Raw genomic sequence first — 17,254 nt, 5'->3', positions numbered from 1 at the left:
CTAAAACTGATCATAAATATAACTGTTTTAGCTGTATGTTCCAAACATACCCTCTCCCTTCCTGACTTGGTCAGACGCATTCCAATAATTCAAGGTGGTATCATACTTGTAATTAATTACTGTGAACAATTGTATTATCCATACAAACACTGTGCTATTAATGAAAGAATCTGGAGATGTTTTTTGCCATCTTCACTAATACCAAGTGAGGTAGAACACAACGCTGGGACAGCAACCAACTCTACAAGCCTCATCTAAGTCAACCCAAATACACCTCAGCCTTATCTCCTAACGCTAGAAGATCCTATCATATAATAGGGATGATCTTATATTAACATGCTTACGGACAAGACTATTCAGGCACCCAGGTTTTAAGAGGCGGTTTGTATTGCTACCAAGGCAGTAGCTGAGACCAGATCAGCAAGGTTCAACAGCTCCCTGTCAAAGGTACAGTCATCTCTAAAGACCTTCATTCTAATTGCCCTTAGTATTTAGTTGTTAAAGAAAAAATCTTTGAGGCTGAAGTTTTATGCCTTTTACAGAGAAGTTCTATGCTCTTACAAAGGGCCAGAGAAGAGATGACTTTTTTTGGACCTCATAAAAACCCTCAACTCCAAAGTAACCATCAGAAACACAGTTTAAGGTCGCATAGCAAGACTCAAACCTGAAGACAACTGCGTGCACAAATTCCAAACGTCTCACAATGACAGAAATTCGGAATTTCCCTAACTTCTGCTTAAAAAAAAAATATATCGTAAGCAGATTTCAAACAGCTTTTCCTGGTTGTGTTTACAGGGAAACTTCTTGCAAGGGGACAGCCAGCTGTTGGGAATGACAAGAGCCACCTGCCAGACACAGCCTGGGAGAGGATCCACTACGGGGCTGTCACTGTGGAGACCGCCTAGCCCATCGGATTTATTCCCTCCACTACACATCAGGGATTAATTTCATCATAGGTCAAAAATTCCACACAAGGCCTGCACAAAACTGCCTTCAAAGCACACAAGTTTCTTTTACTAGCAGTATTTTAGGAAGGTGAAGATGACTTTAGAGATGACGAAAATCTAGCGCACCCTTACTTCTCATCTTTACGTCCCATTTTCCTTCACATTTTCCTCTTAATCTTAAAACATCTTTCTGCAGAACTCTACAGTAAGAGTTCTGATATTCAAAAATAGCAAGATTGTGGCCATATGAACATATCCAGCCGCTGTCAACACCAGCAGCACTTCAGTCTCTTGTCACGAGGGAGTGACACACAAAGTGACAAGGCCATGGAAAGCATGGGGGTTACATTAAGTATTTATTACTCCTTCAGTGAAATGCTCCTGCCTATTACTTTGAAAGGACTGATGTGACAGGCAGAATACAAGATATTCAGTTCATCAACATATTGGCTGATATTTATGTTCTGAAAATAAAGTTTGATGGTGTTTTTTTTTTTTTTTCTGGCGAGGGAGGGATATGTCTAAATAAAACTGGGTCCTCTGATGAGTACATCTAAGCCTACGAGAGATTCAAGGCCAGCTCTATACAAGTGATATGCACAAAAGGTTTCCTCCTGCTACTCTAATTTTTTCCCCACTTTCTCTTTTTATAGACAGAATCATCTGGAGTCACTGTCGGAACATTTTGTACTTATTAATATTGTAAAACCTTTAACCAGATAAAGATCAATTGACTGCTCCTCACAGCTCCTGGTCTGCTCACTTTTTTTCTGCCAGGCACTCAGTGCTCCCATTTTCTTGAAGGGTTACAGATATAAAAATAAATAAATAAAAACATATACACCACACACAAATCTCGTTTGCACCTTCTCTCCTCAAACAACAGGAAGTGGCTTTTGTGCAAATTAAGTTGATATCTTGCAGCCAGTTGGACTGGACAGGCCTAGGGCAGCTCACGCACATTTCCCCAGAAGTTGCAAGCGTTGCACAACTGCCCTCTGTTTCTGCCACTAATAGACACGCAGGACTTGACCTTCAGAGCCGAGCTCTCCCTGCGCTCAGGCTGTCACAGACCCATCCTGAAATTAGTCACTGCCAAAGTGTCACCGTTTACTCAAGCCCTACTCAAATTACGTTAACTTTGGCCTTAGGGTCATAATATGATGTAATGAACATACAGAACAAACTATTTTTCTGCTTCTGAGTGACAGCTACCAAACACTGTCAACTCTGCTGGGGTGAGACATCCTTTACAAATCCAGATTTCTAAAGGGATAGATTTTGTTGGGGTTTTTAGGTTCTTTTGCTTGAGAGATTAAGTTATAAATTCAAGTTAAATAAAGCTATAGAGAAACTTGGTGCTTACTAATTCACATTTCTTTTCTCCTTGAATTAAAAGAAAGGATAACAAAACAAATCAATCCAGAATACATGTCTGTATTACGGGCTGCTTGCAGGAAGAAAGCAATAAAGCAATCCACTTCCAGAATCCCCTTCCAGGACACTCTCGGTCAACACAAATTGGAAACAAGAAGAAAGTTGTGCTCAAAAGCATTGTAAGTCTCATTAGTGGCAGCTAGCAATCAAGAATTGAATCTGAAACAATTTGCATCTGAGAGAAAGGTGAAAACTCACTTAAAGGGTAAAAATGTGGAAAGATGCATAATATCCACTGTGGCCGCAGAATTTCCAAGTTCTGGTGATCTTAATCTTGACTGCCAGAAATAAGGTTGCCACAGCAACCATAATACAGCGCCATGAATATGCATTACACTAAGATCTATTTTCTTCCCCCAAAGACTGATGTGTCACTCAGCCTACAAGAGGAAGCCGCACAGGGGTGAAGCGGGGTTGCCCAGCCGAAGCAGCTCATCTTCACACTCCTCACCTTTGCTGTTGCAGGCTAAGGTGGAGGCAAGGTGACAATCGATGAATATGGCTTCATTTTAAGGTGGCTGAACACTGCCTTAGGATTCAATCTATCCCCCTTCAGTGATATTAAGCAGATATTTTACTGCAGAGGTTCTCTAAATGCACAGTCATTGCACGGCCTGAAATTTTGAGGAGAAATGGGAGTGCTGGGGAGGAGGGACACACAGGAAAACACCCCACACTACACACAGACCTACACAGGCCACACACCAGGGGCTCAGCAGAGAGGATGAGAGCGCCGGCAGTTTCAGGGAACAGCTGTAGGAGCTGCACTTTGCATATAATCTCTCCCATGCTATCACACCTGGAAAAACACACCTCCAAAACACACCCTTTCCACAAGCACATTCCCACCCCACACACTGCCCTTCCCTTCCTCCTCAGGAAGCCTGAAATTAGCAAACGTGACTGGATTAATCCTTCTGGCAAGCAGTTAAAAAGGGAATTTCAGCTTTCCAAATAGCAAGATACAGCTTCCAAAAAAGCTGTATGAAAAAAAAAGTGAAATATTTGCAATGTTATTTAAAGAGTATCATAGAAAGAAAGAAAGAAAAACCAGAATGACTTTGCCCACAGAGGAAGGCTCGAGCAACACATGCATACCGCAGAGCCCGCACATCTCAACCACAAGAGAGCAGCCAGTCGGTATCCGGTCGCTGCTTAGCCACTACTTCCCGTGACAGTGGGCACTGGGGACTGAAGGAATTCAAGGTGTCACAAAACGCTCACCTAAGAGCGAGTTAAAACTGCCCGGGCAGCTGCTGCTTCCTAGCTCACTGTGGCAGCCTCCACATGGCTTATGCTATGGCTTCGATCGTTAAAAACGGGAATTCCCAGCAGCTCCGAGCGTGCCTGGCGTCCCTCCGCACCCCACGCGGCCCTGCCTCTCCTCAGCGCCGCGCTCCCACCGGCTCCTCACACCGAACCACCACGGGAAAGCGAGCACCATCCCAGGCGGATACCAACGGGAGCAGCCCTGCTCCCTTCTGCCATTCCCTTTGCCACTGACCAGCCATGCAGGCTAATCGCTCACTGCTGATGCAGCCTGTTTCTTCTCTCTTTTTGGGGGTGGGAAGGTCACTTTAATCCGAGCAGACAGCTAGTCAGCTCACGGGTGCGGAGTTATTAGCGCCGCTCTGACAGAAAGGGTGTTTCTGGGCAAAAGCAGAGGGAGAAAACAGCATTTACAGTGGCTGCCCATGGTGAAAGCGAGTTAAACAGCTTCAAAGCCTCCCTCGGAACCAGGTGTATGTGAAGCTGCCAAGCGCTCCAAGGCCAGGCCAGGCACTGAGCTCCAGCGCCACCTCACAAGGAGAGGGACAGGCCCGTCACGGCCTACACGAGGGCAAAGTCTTTTCTGCTGCTTTCCCTTTCCAGGTGGTTTAGTCAGCTAATTGAGAAGAAAAAAAAAAAAAAAAAACACAGGAAAAGATGAGGCTATCACTGCATGCATCTCCTTTTCTGCTGTGGAAATGGCAGCATGAGGAGCCCGCATAGGCACAAGGCTCAGAGTAAAGTCAAACACTTGCAATCAGCTTTAAATAAGCACTTAAGATCAGTCACAGACCTCCACAGGCACATCCGCAGACACATGGACGTCTAACAGAGAAATAAGTTTTAATGAAAGGTGATCATTAATTTGTTTAAAAAACAAACAAGAAAAACATAAGTCTTGCTAGCTCTGGAAGGAAAAAAAAAAAAAAAAGATAATTCTATCCCTCCCAGGTAAGAAAAGGGCAAATTACTGAGGCCCGATGCAGTTCTATCTGCTGAGTCTCAACTGTATGTTTTGTAATTTGAACCATCTTAATCATCTTCGAATGAAGAATACAGCTATATTGGGAAGCAGACCCTGTGGAAGGGATCCAGGCTTAGCGAGGGAGGGATGTGGGGAAGGATCAGGAATAAGGGGTCCCATGGAAGCAGCAGGTAGCGCCCGCCTGGAGCACCCGCCTGGAGACCCAAAACGCTGATTCTTGCAAGGGAAAAACCAGCTGCCCCTTCCTCCTTGCTCACCAAGCAGCCACAGGTCCCACTCATATCCCCCCAGGATTCAGGGATTAGGGGCTTTCCCCAGTTTTTGAAGACAGTGGAAACAACAGCCTGACATATGAGTAACAAAAATCACCATGAAACCATCTAAATGTCAGTTTTCACAGGAAAATGTGAAGGTTGTGGTGGTTTGACATACAGCATTAGCTTGTTTTTGCAAACTTTTGCCATTCGATTGCTGTTTTGAGAATCTGTTAAGCATCTGAAATTAGCACTGTTGCAAAAATAAAAGCAATACATATAAAAGACTAACGTGGTGCCTACAAAATTCAACTATGGACAGAGCTGAGGCAAGGAGCTGAGTTTGCTAACAAAAACCTGTAGCTTTGCCATAGCTGACAGATTGATAGAAATATTTGCAACAAATCAGAAATTTTATTTTTCTCATCATTAATTTAAAATAAAATAAAAAAGAAAAAACAGTTCTGGTATATAAAATTTGCTTAGCCCGTGTAAAATACAGCTGCCACTATAACAAAGAAAATTCCCCCTATCCTCAGGCCTTGAGCTCGCATCCAAACCCTACACATTCCTGCACTAGGGCTGCGGTTCATCCTCTTCCTCCTCCCTCTTTCCTATTTCCTGATTTATCCAGGTAGCTTAGAATGAAGGGATATCAGAGAAACACTAAGTTGCATACAGTGAGTCTGGCTTCAGGCATCAGTTTAATCTCTGGTATAGTCTTTACTACACAATAGCTCTTAAGAGCATCATGTAAGTTCTCCCTGGAAATCTTGTCACAGAGCAAAGAATTCAAGGTCGCGTTCACCAAAAATAGATGGAAATCTGAGTAGCAGTTCTTTTGGACAGAATTTAAACTTTATGGAAAAAGACTCTCCTCCTTCCTCACTCATACAACTTATCTGAATATTAAATGACTATTTACTCCATGTAATAGTTTGGAAATAAGAGAGGAAATTGTATTACACAGAGAATCCTCCCACTTGTCCTCTAGGTATCACGGGTTCCTTCTCCATTTCTCCAGAGTACATTTTTTTCTTACATAAGTCTGTTTGTGCTGCTGGCACATTTGCTATTAACGGAACTGAATCACAGCACCCAAAAGACAGTTTTTTTATTTCTGGACTGCAGTTAGTTGTTTAAATAATTTGGCTATTTAACTGACTTCTCTTAAAATAGCTGAACAGAAGATTCAGGTTAAAAAGACCCTGCTCTGCAAGTTAAAGCTGTGTGAGAAAATCCTCTGTTCCCCCAAATTTTAAACAGACCCTGAATCAGTTGCTCGGTACCCACACTTAAAGAGTTATCCTACATTTTTTTTAAAAAAAAAAAGATGTTTAAGGTTAGGATGTTGCAAGCTGCTCTAAGCCACACCAGGTCATAGAGAATCCAGCCCAATGGGAAGCCAGAGAGGCCACGAAGAGCTGCTTAGCAAGTTAACTCTTTAATTTAGGGAAGTGACTGGATCTTCTGTCATAACTATAAACCTTTCATAACATATGTTAATTTTAAAAAACTCTGCACAGCAAAAGTAAGTGGAAATGTTTGCTGCTAAGCTCGATTTTCACAAGAGTTGCATGCAGTTTTGCTTTGGCAGCATCTCTCAACACCCTCTCCCAATAGCCATTGGGCACGGTACCAGCTGCTACTAAAAAGAACCGATTTTCAGGACACCTCTAGTGCTCCGAGGGGAGGACAGAAGACAGACAGCCGTCCATCTCAGGAAAAGGCTGCCACACACCCACACTCCCCCGGTTCCCTCTCACCCGCCAGCAACTACACGCAGGCCCAAATTATTAACAATAGTTCTACAGTCAGGCCTGAAGCAGTGCTAGAATCCTGAGACGACTTCGAAACAGGATTCATGCAACTGCCGATTATTTTCTACACTTTTGCGACTCAGTCAGATCCGGGTTGGTTTCCACCAACTCTAGGAAACAACAGCCCTAAAACCTCACCCAAATCACACACTCAACCACCAGGTTCTTATTACAAGCAACTGCATATACAACTTCTCCACCAAAACAACTAAAACTGCGTTAGATTCCACTGCCACAAGCATGGCAGCCTTCAGCGTTTTTTCCCCCAGGATTTCACAGTACTCGTGACCAATGCATTTTATGTGACCATATAAGAAACAAGCATGAATGGATGCCTTTATTTTGAGGCTTCCTTCAAGCATGCATATAGTTGAGGAACACTGAACAAAAACCTACAGAATTTGAAAAAAAAAAAAACCCACACAGCAAGAATGTGTTACTTAAGTCTCCAAGAGAGCTTCCAACCCTCCTAACAAGTAAATTAGCCAGCTGAAACTATTACTATAAAATACTCCAGTTCTTACTAATTTGGCTGGATTTGTATAAAATTAGGATTTTAATTGAGCCTGATGTATTCTAATGGCTGATAACTGCAGATGTTTCTAATAGAAGAATGTTAAAAAAAAAACATACAATTAACACTTTTGAATCTGATTGAAACAGCTAAAGTAAGATACTACAGAATAATTCTTTAAGTAAACCAGGCCACAGCAGCATATTCAGCTCCACTCCTGCACGAAGAGGGAAATATCCTGTGGAAGCACCAAAAGCTGCAGCATCACAGGGACAGAAAAAAGCTTTGCCAGGATATCCTGAACATTAAGTTACCTATGAATCTAATGGCGTTTGTATTTGATAGGGCAGCAGTTCAGTGTATCGAGCAAGCCTGTACGTACACTCTGATCGCCCCGGCTTGTCTCAAGGTCTGCTTTTTATTTAAAAAAATAATATTTTCTCAAAAGATCACAAATACACTGTGAAGACTGGGAAGTTGCTAAAATTATATAAATCCAATGAAATTAAATAGTAACCTGGTACATCACTGAGACCACTTCAGAGCAGAAGATGATCAAATTAACGTAAAGAAAGCAGGACTGATAGTTTTCTAATGAAGTCAAGAAACGAAAGTGGAAGGAATTAGATTAATTCAGTTATAATTTCTATCAAACTGACCGACTTAAAAGCCAGCCAAAGGATGGCTTTTATATGTCTGCCTCTAAGACTGGGATGCGGGCCAAAATTACACTACTTGAGCGGAGGGTGTATTTATGTTATGCTGACACTTCGGCTGGTAATGACACGGGTCCAAAGGGCAAACCAGCTTAGGAAGACAAGCCACATAGGCACCATTTATTTTCCTGACCAGCCAAGGCTGGGAGGGGAGGATGGGTGGGCAAAGGGAAGAGGCTGGAAGTTGCATTCCTTAAAAACACACACACTTCAGGAGCCGCAGTAAAATCGTTATAGCTATGCCCATTTCGAAGGTCATGGACTCACAAGGAAAATTTCTGTAGACATGCCACTTCCTTCGATCAGATCACACTATCAAGCTTTAAGAATTAAAAAAATAAATAAATAAAATCTGTGTTCTTGCAAACACTCTGCTTCAGGAGTTGGTGTGTGGCATTTCCTCCATCATTCAAAAACACAAGCAACGTGTTTGCTTCCTAAACACGATTTCTGCTTCAAGATAAGCAGCAGGATGTGGTCAGGCAGTCAGCGTAAGGGTCCAGTCCCTCCTAGTGTTTTCAGTACATCAGTTTTTACCTGTTTTTCTTATGACAAGAATTTCCAAGAATTCAGTATTAGCTTCCTACCAACTCTGACATTGATATATATCAATAAATCACTGAATAAAAAAAGAGCTAAGAAACACCAGCCCACATAATTAGCAACACTGTTCAGTAAAAGCTTTTGAAGAGGGTTCAGTAGAAGCTTTTGAAGAGGGAGAAGGGAAAAAGCAATTGCTGCCTTCGAAGTAAACAGACATTAAACAGTCTATGATGGGCTTCAAAATTTCACCCAATGCCACTGTCCAACACCTAAGCACACACAGGAAATTTTTGTGCAAAAAGTACAGTCTGCTTTACTTTCACACTCCTTCTCAGGCATTATGGCCATTTGAGATAAAAACCGCCCTGAGGGTAAGCCCAACTGGCATAATTTGTTTCAGATATAAACTGTGTGAAAAGCTTTTCCCTGATTTAACAAAGACAATAAATTTAACACTACATACTTTCTATGGCAATGAGTGACATACAATAGTTTAATACTTAAGGCTTATCTATCCTGAAAAAATACATTTATGCAATCACAATGCATGAACAACAGAACAGAAAATGGTTTATGAATATACTCCATCTACTCTACCCTGGATAGAGGATTCAGCTAAGTGAAATCCAGAGCATACATTTGCATACATTTAGGCTTGCACTTCACCAAGAAAACTGAACTAAAAACACAGGTCACTGTTTCTCATTCAGAAAATACGCGCTGCCTCAGCACCACTTTACAAGAGGGCTGCCAAGTGCCAGACAGCTTCGCCGCTCGGCTTCGAACCGCTAGGCAATGCAAATTCCTTATTATCCAGTAAAATATTCCAGGAAATGGCATTGGTACCTCACTGCGCGTAGAGGAATAAGTGATCCAATATTAAATGAAGCGACCGCTAGAAAATACAGCGCTTTCTGGGGAAAACATAACAATCTCACTCAGGATACTTCCCATAACTGGAGGAAAATATGAGCTGTTGAAATGCATTGATTTATCAGCGCCATAAGCAGCATCTCTGAGGTGGGAGGGAACGTCAAAAAAATTACAAAACAGGCACAGACCTCTGTATAAGTAGCTAAATGTTCTGAATATAAATCTTTTGATATTTCTAACTAGGAAATATTCGTAGTTTAATCACTGCCCTCCTAGGAAGCTGTTACAGTGCAAGCCACGCTTCCAAGAACAGCTCCGCGGAGCAGCCGGCAGTTCCTTTCACAGCCCGACTTGCTCTGCTCGGCAGGTCACTCTGCTCCTCGTTGGGAAGGACGCTCTTCATCGCACGATCCCGGCCTCTGCACAGAGCTGCTGAGGCCGTGCCACGTTTTGCACCTGTGCAAAAGGCCCAGACATCCTTCAACAGCTTCTGGGCTGCTTTGTAGAGTCACTTCTAAGAGTGGTTTGAAGATATTGGATAAAAGACACTACAGAGGGCTAAGAATTATAAAGGTACAGTTAACCAAACAGCAGTAAAGCCCAGGAGCAGTTTAATGCTGTGAAAAGTCGGACTACATGAAGTAGCTGCACAGACTCCACTTATTTTCACCCCTTCCTTGCATTATCTTCGCAAGCCGAAGCAAGACTCGGCCCACTAAGGAGCTGATTTTAGACATCATCTGATAACACAGTCCAAAGTCACCTTCATGTTTGCCATGCGAGGCTGTTTTGGATGCGCTGCCACTCTCGGGTCCTGCAGATCACCTTCATCCTGCAGGAACTGCATGTTTTGGGGTCCTTTGCCTACAGGAACAGCTGGGGAAACAGCCCATATTTGAAGCACAAGCTCTGGAGGTGCCAATAAATTGCGAGGCTCAGACATCCACATCAGTCCTAGCATAATTAGGAGGTCCCTGGAGCTGCAGAGATCAGCTGGCTCTACCAAGGCAAATGCAAGAAAAGACACATGGAGCTGCCCATAGAGCAGGATCACGGACTGCGCGTGGCCTTCAGACTGCATTTTAAGGGCTCCTTCTCTACAGGCTCCACGCTTCCCCATCCCCATGGCTGTGATACTGCCCAAATACTGCGGACAGATATAAACCTGCATGCCTTTGTGCGGCACAGTTCCATCTTCCCAGGAATTACAAACTGCTCTTAACCTTGAGGAGTGCAGCAAGTCATTTTAAAACACAGTCACTACACGCCCACCCGGGAACAGGAAAGAACAGCACAAAAAACACTTCTTGAATGTGCAAGAGATATGGAACTTCAGGCCATAAGAATCCTTGGTACAAGGCAGCAGGACTTCTTTTTTCCTGGAGACGGTTCTAGAGCTAAAATTCTTGTTCATGCTGCCTTTTAAGTTCTTTTACAGCTGTATTTCTAACTTAAATTTTGAAAAGTTTCCTTTTCCAAGCTAATGAGGAGCTTTAAGTTACAAAATAAGCTGCTTTGAGCATATAAAGACACTTGTGTCTCCTCCACTGAGAATTCAAGTGCTCATTTTCAGCCTCCCAGAACCAGTTCCTTTCCAATCACTGAATTTAAAGTGCTCTCTAAGTAACTTTACATCTGAAACGAGCAGCGAAGGAACGACTGGCTTGTGCAACACAGCAAAAATGCCAAGCTTTAGCAATGCAGGATTCTAATACCAGCTACTGCAGCCCTGTCGAGAGCTGCGATAAGATGGTTTTAGTGGTTGGAAACTAATTGCACTCAGTCACTAATTGCACACTTCAGGCCACCACGGAGCGCGGGGCTTTGTTCTCTTTAATTAAGATAAGTATAGACCTCTCACATTATGCAGTTATTTTCAGGGAGTATTGAAGAATTTTACAATGCATCTATAACTGCTTGGATGTGCAGAGGGCAAGCAACTGATAATTGTTTTTTCAATGTAATTCTGCCATTTGCTCTACAGCCCCTAAAAAAGCCATCTTAACCAACTACCTACACCTAGAAATACAGGGCAGGATAATCCCTGGTTGATGACTAAGTGCCCCCTTCCACAGAAGTCACATGAGAATCCCAAGGATAAGGTGATATCCCTTCGGCCTTTCTCCTTGCTTTCCCCTCTCCCTCCTGCTACAGAAATGCCAATGGAGATTTAACACTGTTCAGGGAGGTTTACTTGTGCTTGAAGTCCTCACTTAGGAACATAATCCCCATTTACAAGTTCGATATTCAACACTGGCTTTGAATTATCCACGTAAACATAGAAAAGTGGCAGAATAAAGAAACACTGGAACTTCACTTGTCCTTTGCCTCCAGGAGACACATGCTCACCTTCAGGTGCAGCGCAAGAGAAACTCAGTAGCCTCCTAAGTAGCCACCGACCAGACAGGTCGGTCCTGACGGAGCACAGAGCAGAGCGGGATGGTTGCTGGACAGCTACCGGCTTATAAATATATATATAATACACATACAAACACACACACCAGGAAACACGTTTCTCAACATCGAATGATTGCACTTATTAGGCATGTGCATCCAGCAAAGTTAGTCACAGATTCCTTAGTCATAGGCCAAAACATTTGTCAAAATCTTCACTGACGAGAGGGCTGAGATGCTTGGGGTATCTTCAATTAGGAATATTAGGTCCTGTGGAAGAGCAAGAGCGCTCAACAAAGCTGCATCGTGAGTGACTTAGTGCAGCAGGAGAGACATACAAGAGCTGCATTCAGAAAACAGAATATGAAGATTCAAAGTTTACTTTAAAAGTGTGTGGGGGGGGTTGACACAAAAAGGGCTATTTTGCATCAGTTGCTTATTAGATAACTACAATAAGTTCTACACTAAACTTTATGTATTCTTGTTGATAAATATATCTAGAATAGGTCCTGTGTTCTTAAACAGGACCAAAGAGAAAGTCTGCCTGTTTCAACACAGGATTTGTGAGAGGCTCCATCTAAATTGATTTTCAGTTTCCATTAAGATGCAGAGACAGCATTTAAACCAAAAGCAAGAAAGACAATTTCAAGTATTGAGCACGCATGCTTAGAAGACACCATATCCAACACGCTCAGCTGTTTTTTTCCACAATAACATAGGCAGGTGTGAAAGGCTATATTGTAACCAAAGACGCAAATACAAAGGATTTTTCAAATCCAAGCGAGGCATTTTTACCCACCCTATTTTTATGCCCGTTATTCTAAGCAGCAAATCATTTAAGGACCTGTGAAGAGCTGGTCTCAGTAGCAGAGAACAAGATCTACTATGGCCAAGATGCGCAGTGCTGGAAAGGATGGGTGCTAAGGAGCACAGCAGAACTGAAACGAGACAGCTACCAACCCCCAGGATGATATTTTCAGCTTGCATCTGATAATTAGTCTATCAGTTTAATCAAGGCAGGAAGGTTTCCTGCAGAAAAGAAACTGCAGTATTAATATGAATTTAAAAAAAAAAAAAAAGAACACTCTACTTTCTGTGAAGACAAAGGGATCGTCAATATTTATGAAGTGCTTCAAACATTTCTTGCCATGCCATAATACAAAGCAGCAGTAACTCATTACATTTAGAGGTGGGCTCACTATGCTGAAGTACAACCGTTTTAATAAATTTGACCACCTCGGTTATGGCCTAACTTTCTTTTTGTCTTCTCAAATCAACGACAATGTCAGATTAAAAGACAAATTTGCATTTGTTCAGAGAAATATCCGAACTCATAACTCCTGGCAGCAGGAATGCAATGTGATGATCCAAAAGCTACTTCTAAGAGCCATGTTTTTGTGCACAGTTTATTTCACAGACTAACGTGTCATCCTGCAATGCTGGAGTGGGGGGCAGGCAGCGAATTTCTTTTGAAAGACCCCAATTAAGTGATGCTGTCAAAAGCTTTACCTCCAACCAAATTCTAGACTTAGTTCAGGCTGTGTAATGAGTAACACATCAGAGAAAATCATCATCATTTCTGCAGCACGTACCCTGTCACGTATACATTATTTAACTGAGAAAAGCCTATGTGGGAAAGAAAATGAAATAGTGTCACAGAGTAAGGCTAGAAAATTGTGTACTTCTGTTTGGGCCTGGCATAGTCAGGTTTGGACAACAGAGACTAAATTTAGGCTGGCAGATTTTTTGCCCGCAGTACTGGAGTCTTCAGGTTACAAGGAGAGTGTTGGGAAGCGTCACTGCCAGGAAGGCTACTGAGCTTAATAAATAATGGAGCAAGGAGAGAGAAAGACCTGGATGAGCCACTGAATGGCTCATTCAGTGGCAGAGCTTTAACAGAAACAGATCAGCAAGGTTCACAGCGCCCAAAATCACAGAACAGTTGAGCTTGGCTGGGACCTTTGGAGATCATCTGCTCAAGACAAGTTGGCTAGAGCTGTTCGGGGCCTTGCCCAGTTGAATTCTGACCATCTCCAAAGAGGGAGACCCCACAGCCTCTCTGGGCAGCCTGTTTCAGTGCTCAACCACCTCATGTTGAAGAAATGGAAGAAATGTTTTCTGATGCCCAGGGGGAATTTTCTGTGCTCCAGTTTGTGCCCATTGCCCCTTCTCCTGTCCCTGGACGCTGCTGGATCCACCTTCCTTACAGCCTCCCACCAGATATTTCTGCACGCTGGTGTGATCCCCACAGCCTCCCCCCCTTCCCCTGCTGTGCAGTGCCAGCTCCCTCAGACTCTCCTCACACGGGGGAGGCTCCAGTCCCTCTGCCACCTCTGTGGTCCTTTGCTGACATCTCTCCAGTAACGGGAAGCCCAGGACTGGCACAGCGCTCGACTCAAGCTTACCTATGTAGCACCAATATCCTCAACCTGTACGAAACACAACCAACAAGAAATGTGGTCTGTGATTTTGTGGAATAAATATATGTATTTTATATATATATATATATTATATATACACACACACACAGACATAAAACTGTTTTTGGAACCAACTGAACGATGTACCTTGACCAAAGTCAAACCCAAACAATGACTTTTCAGCAAAGTGATGAGAACCGGTGTGTTTGTTTTCCAACACATTGTAATCACTTCAGAGGCTAAACAGTTAACATTTCTCCTTAGGCTTGAAGCCATTAAAGAGTGAATAACTGTCAGAATGATACAGAGGATGCAACATATGTTTTGTCCCCAGACAACGCCTCCCACTCCAGAGCTGTACCTGCTCCTGAGCAGCACCACTGATCACTTTTCAGGCACCGCACAACCTCCCTTACCAAAACAAAACTCCACAGCTCTTCTTCCTCCCCCAGCTCTGCTATTCGCAAATAACAGGGAGCCTCTCGGACACCCGATACGGCCACGGCCGCTCATTCTCATCCGAACACGAGTCGGCTCCTCCGAGCTCTGACCGTCTCGCGCTGGGAGGCGGCACCGGGGTCGGGCCAGAGACGCGAGGCCTCGGCTTGGCCGCCCCAGGCCACGGGGAGCCCGTTTTAGCCGCCGGGCCAAGCGCCAGCCCCTGCTTTCTCCTCCACAAGGTGAAGGGGGGTTTCCCGGTGCTCTCTCCTAAACCACAGAAGAGCCGGGAGCGGCTTTTCCCAGCTGCTGCCCTTAATTCCTCCCTCCCCCACAGGCCCTTACGTCAGCAGAGCACAGCGATGCTTTCCACCCAGGCCAGCTGACGTGGGCTAGGATATAGGTTAAACCTGCACTCTGCCCACACCCAGGGCCAAATCTGTACCGCGCGGAGCGCTGCAAACGCCAGCGTCTCTCCCGTGCCTTTCGACACGCACTCCCTGCTCCGGTACGCGCAGCCGGCAGGAGTTCCCAGCACTTGTGCACTTGAACACGCACACAAAAACAAAAGGCACAAAAAACAGCGTGCCACCGAGAGCAGCTCTCTGCCCGCGGTTTCTCGTGGGGCTGCAAAGGGGCAATGGCTGCTCTTCGGCATAGTCGGCACCTCAGCCCAAAGCTGCTTTTACTAGCATGGAGTGACCTGCTGACACATACGAACCCACTATATGAAACATGGGGAAGACGCAAGTCAGGCTGCTGGAGATTCCTGCGCAACTTGATACCACAACTGCATCACCAAATAAATTCAAACTACTAACTGTGAAGCTAGTAAAATGCGAGGTGGCGACGCCAGCACTGCAGGAATGCAGAGCAGGGTTTTAGAAAGCTCTCCTGCCGTGAATGCCGGGATCAGCTGCAGACGGGGCACACGGCGGGTTTAGGATCAGGCACCCCTCTCGTTCTGGGCAACGAAGCCACTGTGCAGCTCGCGTTAAACCCAGGGCAGAGCGCGCAGGGAGCACGGCGCGCAGCCAGCCGGGATCCCCACCGCGCTCAGTGCTTCCCCTCTCCGCCCACATCCAAACCACGACTGGAAACGCGAAACCCCAGAGCAGATCCGTCCCCCGCTCCGCACCCACATGAGCTCACATCCACTCAGTTTCAAACTTGGCAGTCGCAGTGAGGAAACACGGCGTGAACACGGGGCAAAAAGCCGCTACTTCCACCTGCGGCACCTGCGCTCCGCCCCAGCGACACGCAGGAGGCCGCAGCGCGGGCACAGGCCGCAGGCCCCTCGCCCAGGGAGCGGCGGGCGGCGCGGCACAGCGGCCGCCCCGGGAGCCCCGGCTCCCCTCCCGCCCCGGGAGCCCCGGCTCCCCTCCCGCCCCGCGGCCCCGCGCCTCGCGGCTCCGCACCGAGACGCGCCCGACGCCGCCCGCTTCGCCAGCGCCCAAGGGCTCCCCAGGACGCCCCGCCGAGCGCGGGGCAGCCCCCGCCTACGCGGCTCCCCCCGGGCCGCAGAGCAGGACGCCGCACGCGAAGGGGCGGCACAGGGGTGGCAGGAGGGAGGGAAGCGGCTCCAGGGCGCCCGGGAGGCGGCAGCACGGCGGGGAGCGCGGCCTGAGGCGGCGAGGTCCCTGCGCGCCCCGCAGCCCCCGCATCCCGCCCGGGCGGCCCGAGGCCGCGCGCACACAAAGAGCGGGGGGCGCCGGCCCGGGGGCCGCACTCACCCTGCGCGGAAATCGGAGCAAACTCTCATCCACGCTGCTTCTGCTGCTGCCGCCGCTGCTGCCGCCGCCGCTGCTGCCGCCAGCGAGCCGGGAGCGGGAGCCGGAGCCGCCGCCGCTGCGCTCAGCGCTCAGCGCCCAGCGAGGCGCGGGGCTGCCGGCGAGGGCGGCAGCAGGAGCCGCGCGCGCCGCCTCCGCCGCCGCCTCCCCGCCAGGCCGCGCCGCGCCCTGCGCAGCCGCCGGCTCCGCCCCGCGGGGCCGCCCGCAGCGGCGGGGGCGGGCCCGGGCCCGGCGCGGCCGCTGCGGCCGCCGGGGAGGCGGGTGTCGCCGCGCGCGGGGCTGCGGCGTGGCCGGCGCCGGGCCAGGACCCTCCAGGCAAGAGGCCGCCCGCGGCGCGCGGGAGCGGGCGGGAGGCGCGGGCGGCCCCGCGGCTTCTGGTGACGGGGAGCCCCGCGTTTCCCCTCCGGCCGCAGCGTCTCCCTGGGGTGAGATGGAGGTTCCCCAATGAGGTGGGAGCGGGGCCGTGCGGGGCCGAGTCGCGCCGGGGAGGCGAGAGGCGGGCGAGAGCCCCCGCTCGGCGCGTTTGCCGAAACGCGCCCGTTCCACCCGCATCTGCCTTGCGCTCCCGCGAATGACGCTCCGTCAGGCTGGAGCCTCCCTGGGACCCGGTTCGATATTCCTGGGGTTTTGCCTTAGAGCCTCCATGTTATTTTTGTTACAGCATGTCCTTTCCTCATCATTTTTTGTTGCGCTGAGCACATGCTAGTCACGGCAAGAGCCTCCTCGTAGGAGCGCACACGCTTTGTTCCCCTGCTTGGTGTGCAAAGGAGGGACAGGTTATTTATCCAGCAGCATTTTCCTCTCCCATACTGGTAAGATTTGATAATTATAAAAACAGAAGAGACGCCTTTTCC

General features: G+C 46.9%; 1 protein-coding gene across 2 annotated transcripts in view; it reads right to left on the bottom strand.

Annotated features, from left to right (window-relative positions):
* The window catches only part of GRAMD4 (GRAM domain containing 4), a 63,817-nt gene extending 47,402 nt beyond the window's left edge, over positions 1 to 16,415 (bottom strand). Inside the window, exon 1 of one of the 2 annotated variants that reach the window (XM_088533239.1) lies at positions 16,344 to 16,415. In XM_088533239.1, the coding sequence (XP_088389365.1) occupies positions 16,344 to 16,372 (29 nt within the window). In that variant the 5' untranslated portion in view covers positions 16,373 to 16,415. The remainder of the gene's footprint in view (positions 1 to 16,343) is intronic. The other variant, XM_088533240.1, reaches the window with a different exon arrangement.
* Positions 16,416 to 17,254: the final 839 nt, after the last annotated feature.

This window comes from Tinamus guttatus, unplaced genomic scaffold (assembly GCF_059628265.1).
Source record: "Tinamus guttatus ecotype Peru unplaced genomic scaffold, ASM5962826v1 Tinamus_guttatus_pri_ptg000489l, whole genome shotgun sequence".
In the NCBI taxonomy this organism is placed as follows: domain Eukaryota; kingdom Metazoa; phylum Chordata; class Aves; order Tinamiformes; family Tinamidae; genus Tinamus; species Tinamus guttatus.
The sequence above is the reverse complement of the archived record's forward strand: the minus strand, read 5'-3'. Positions and strand labels throughout refer to the sequence as shown.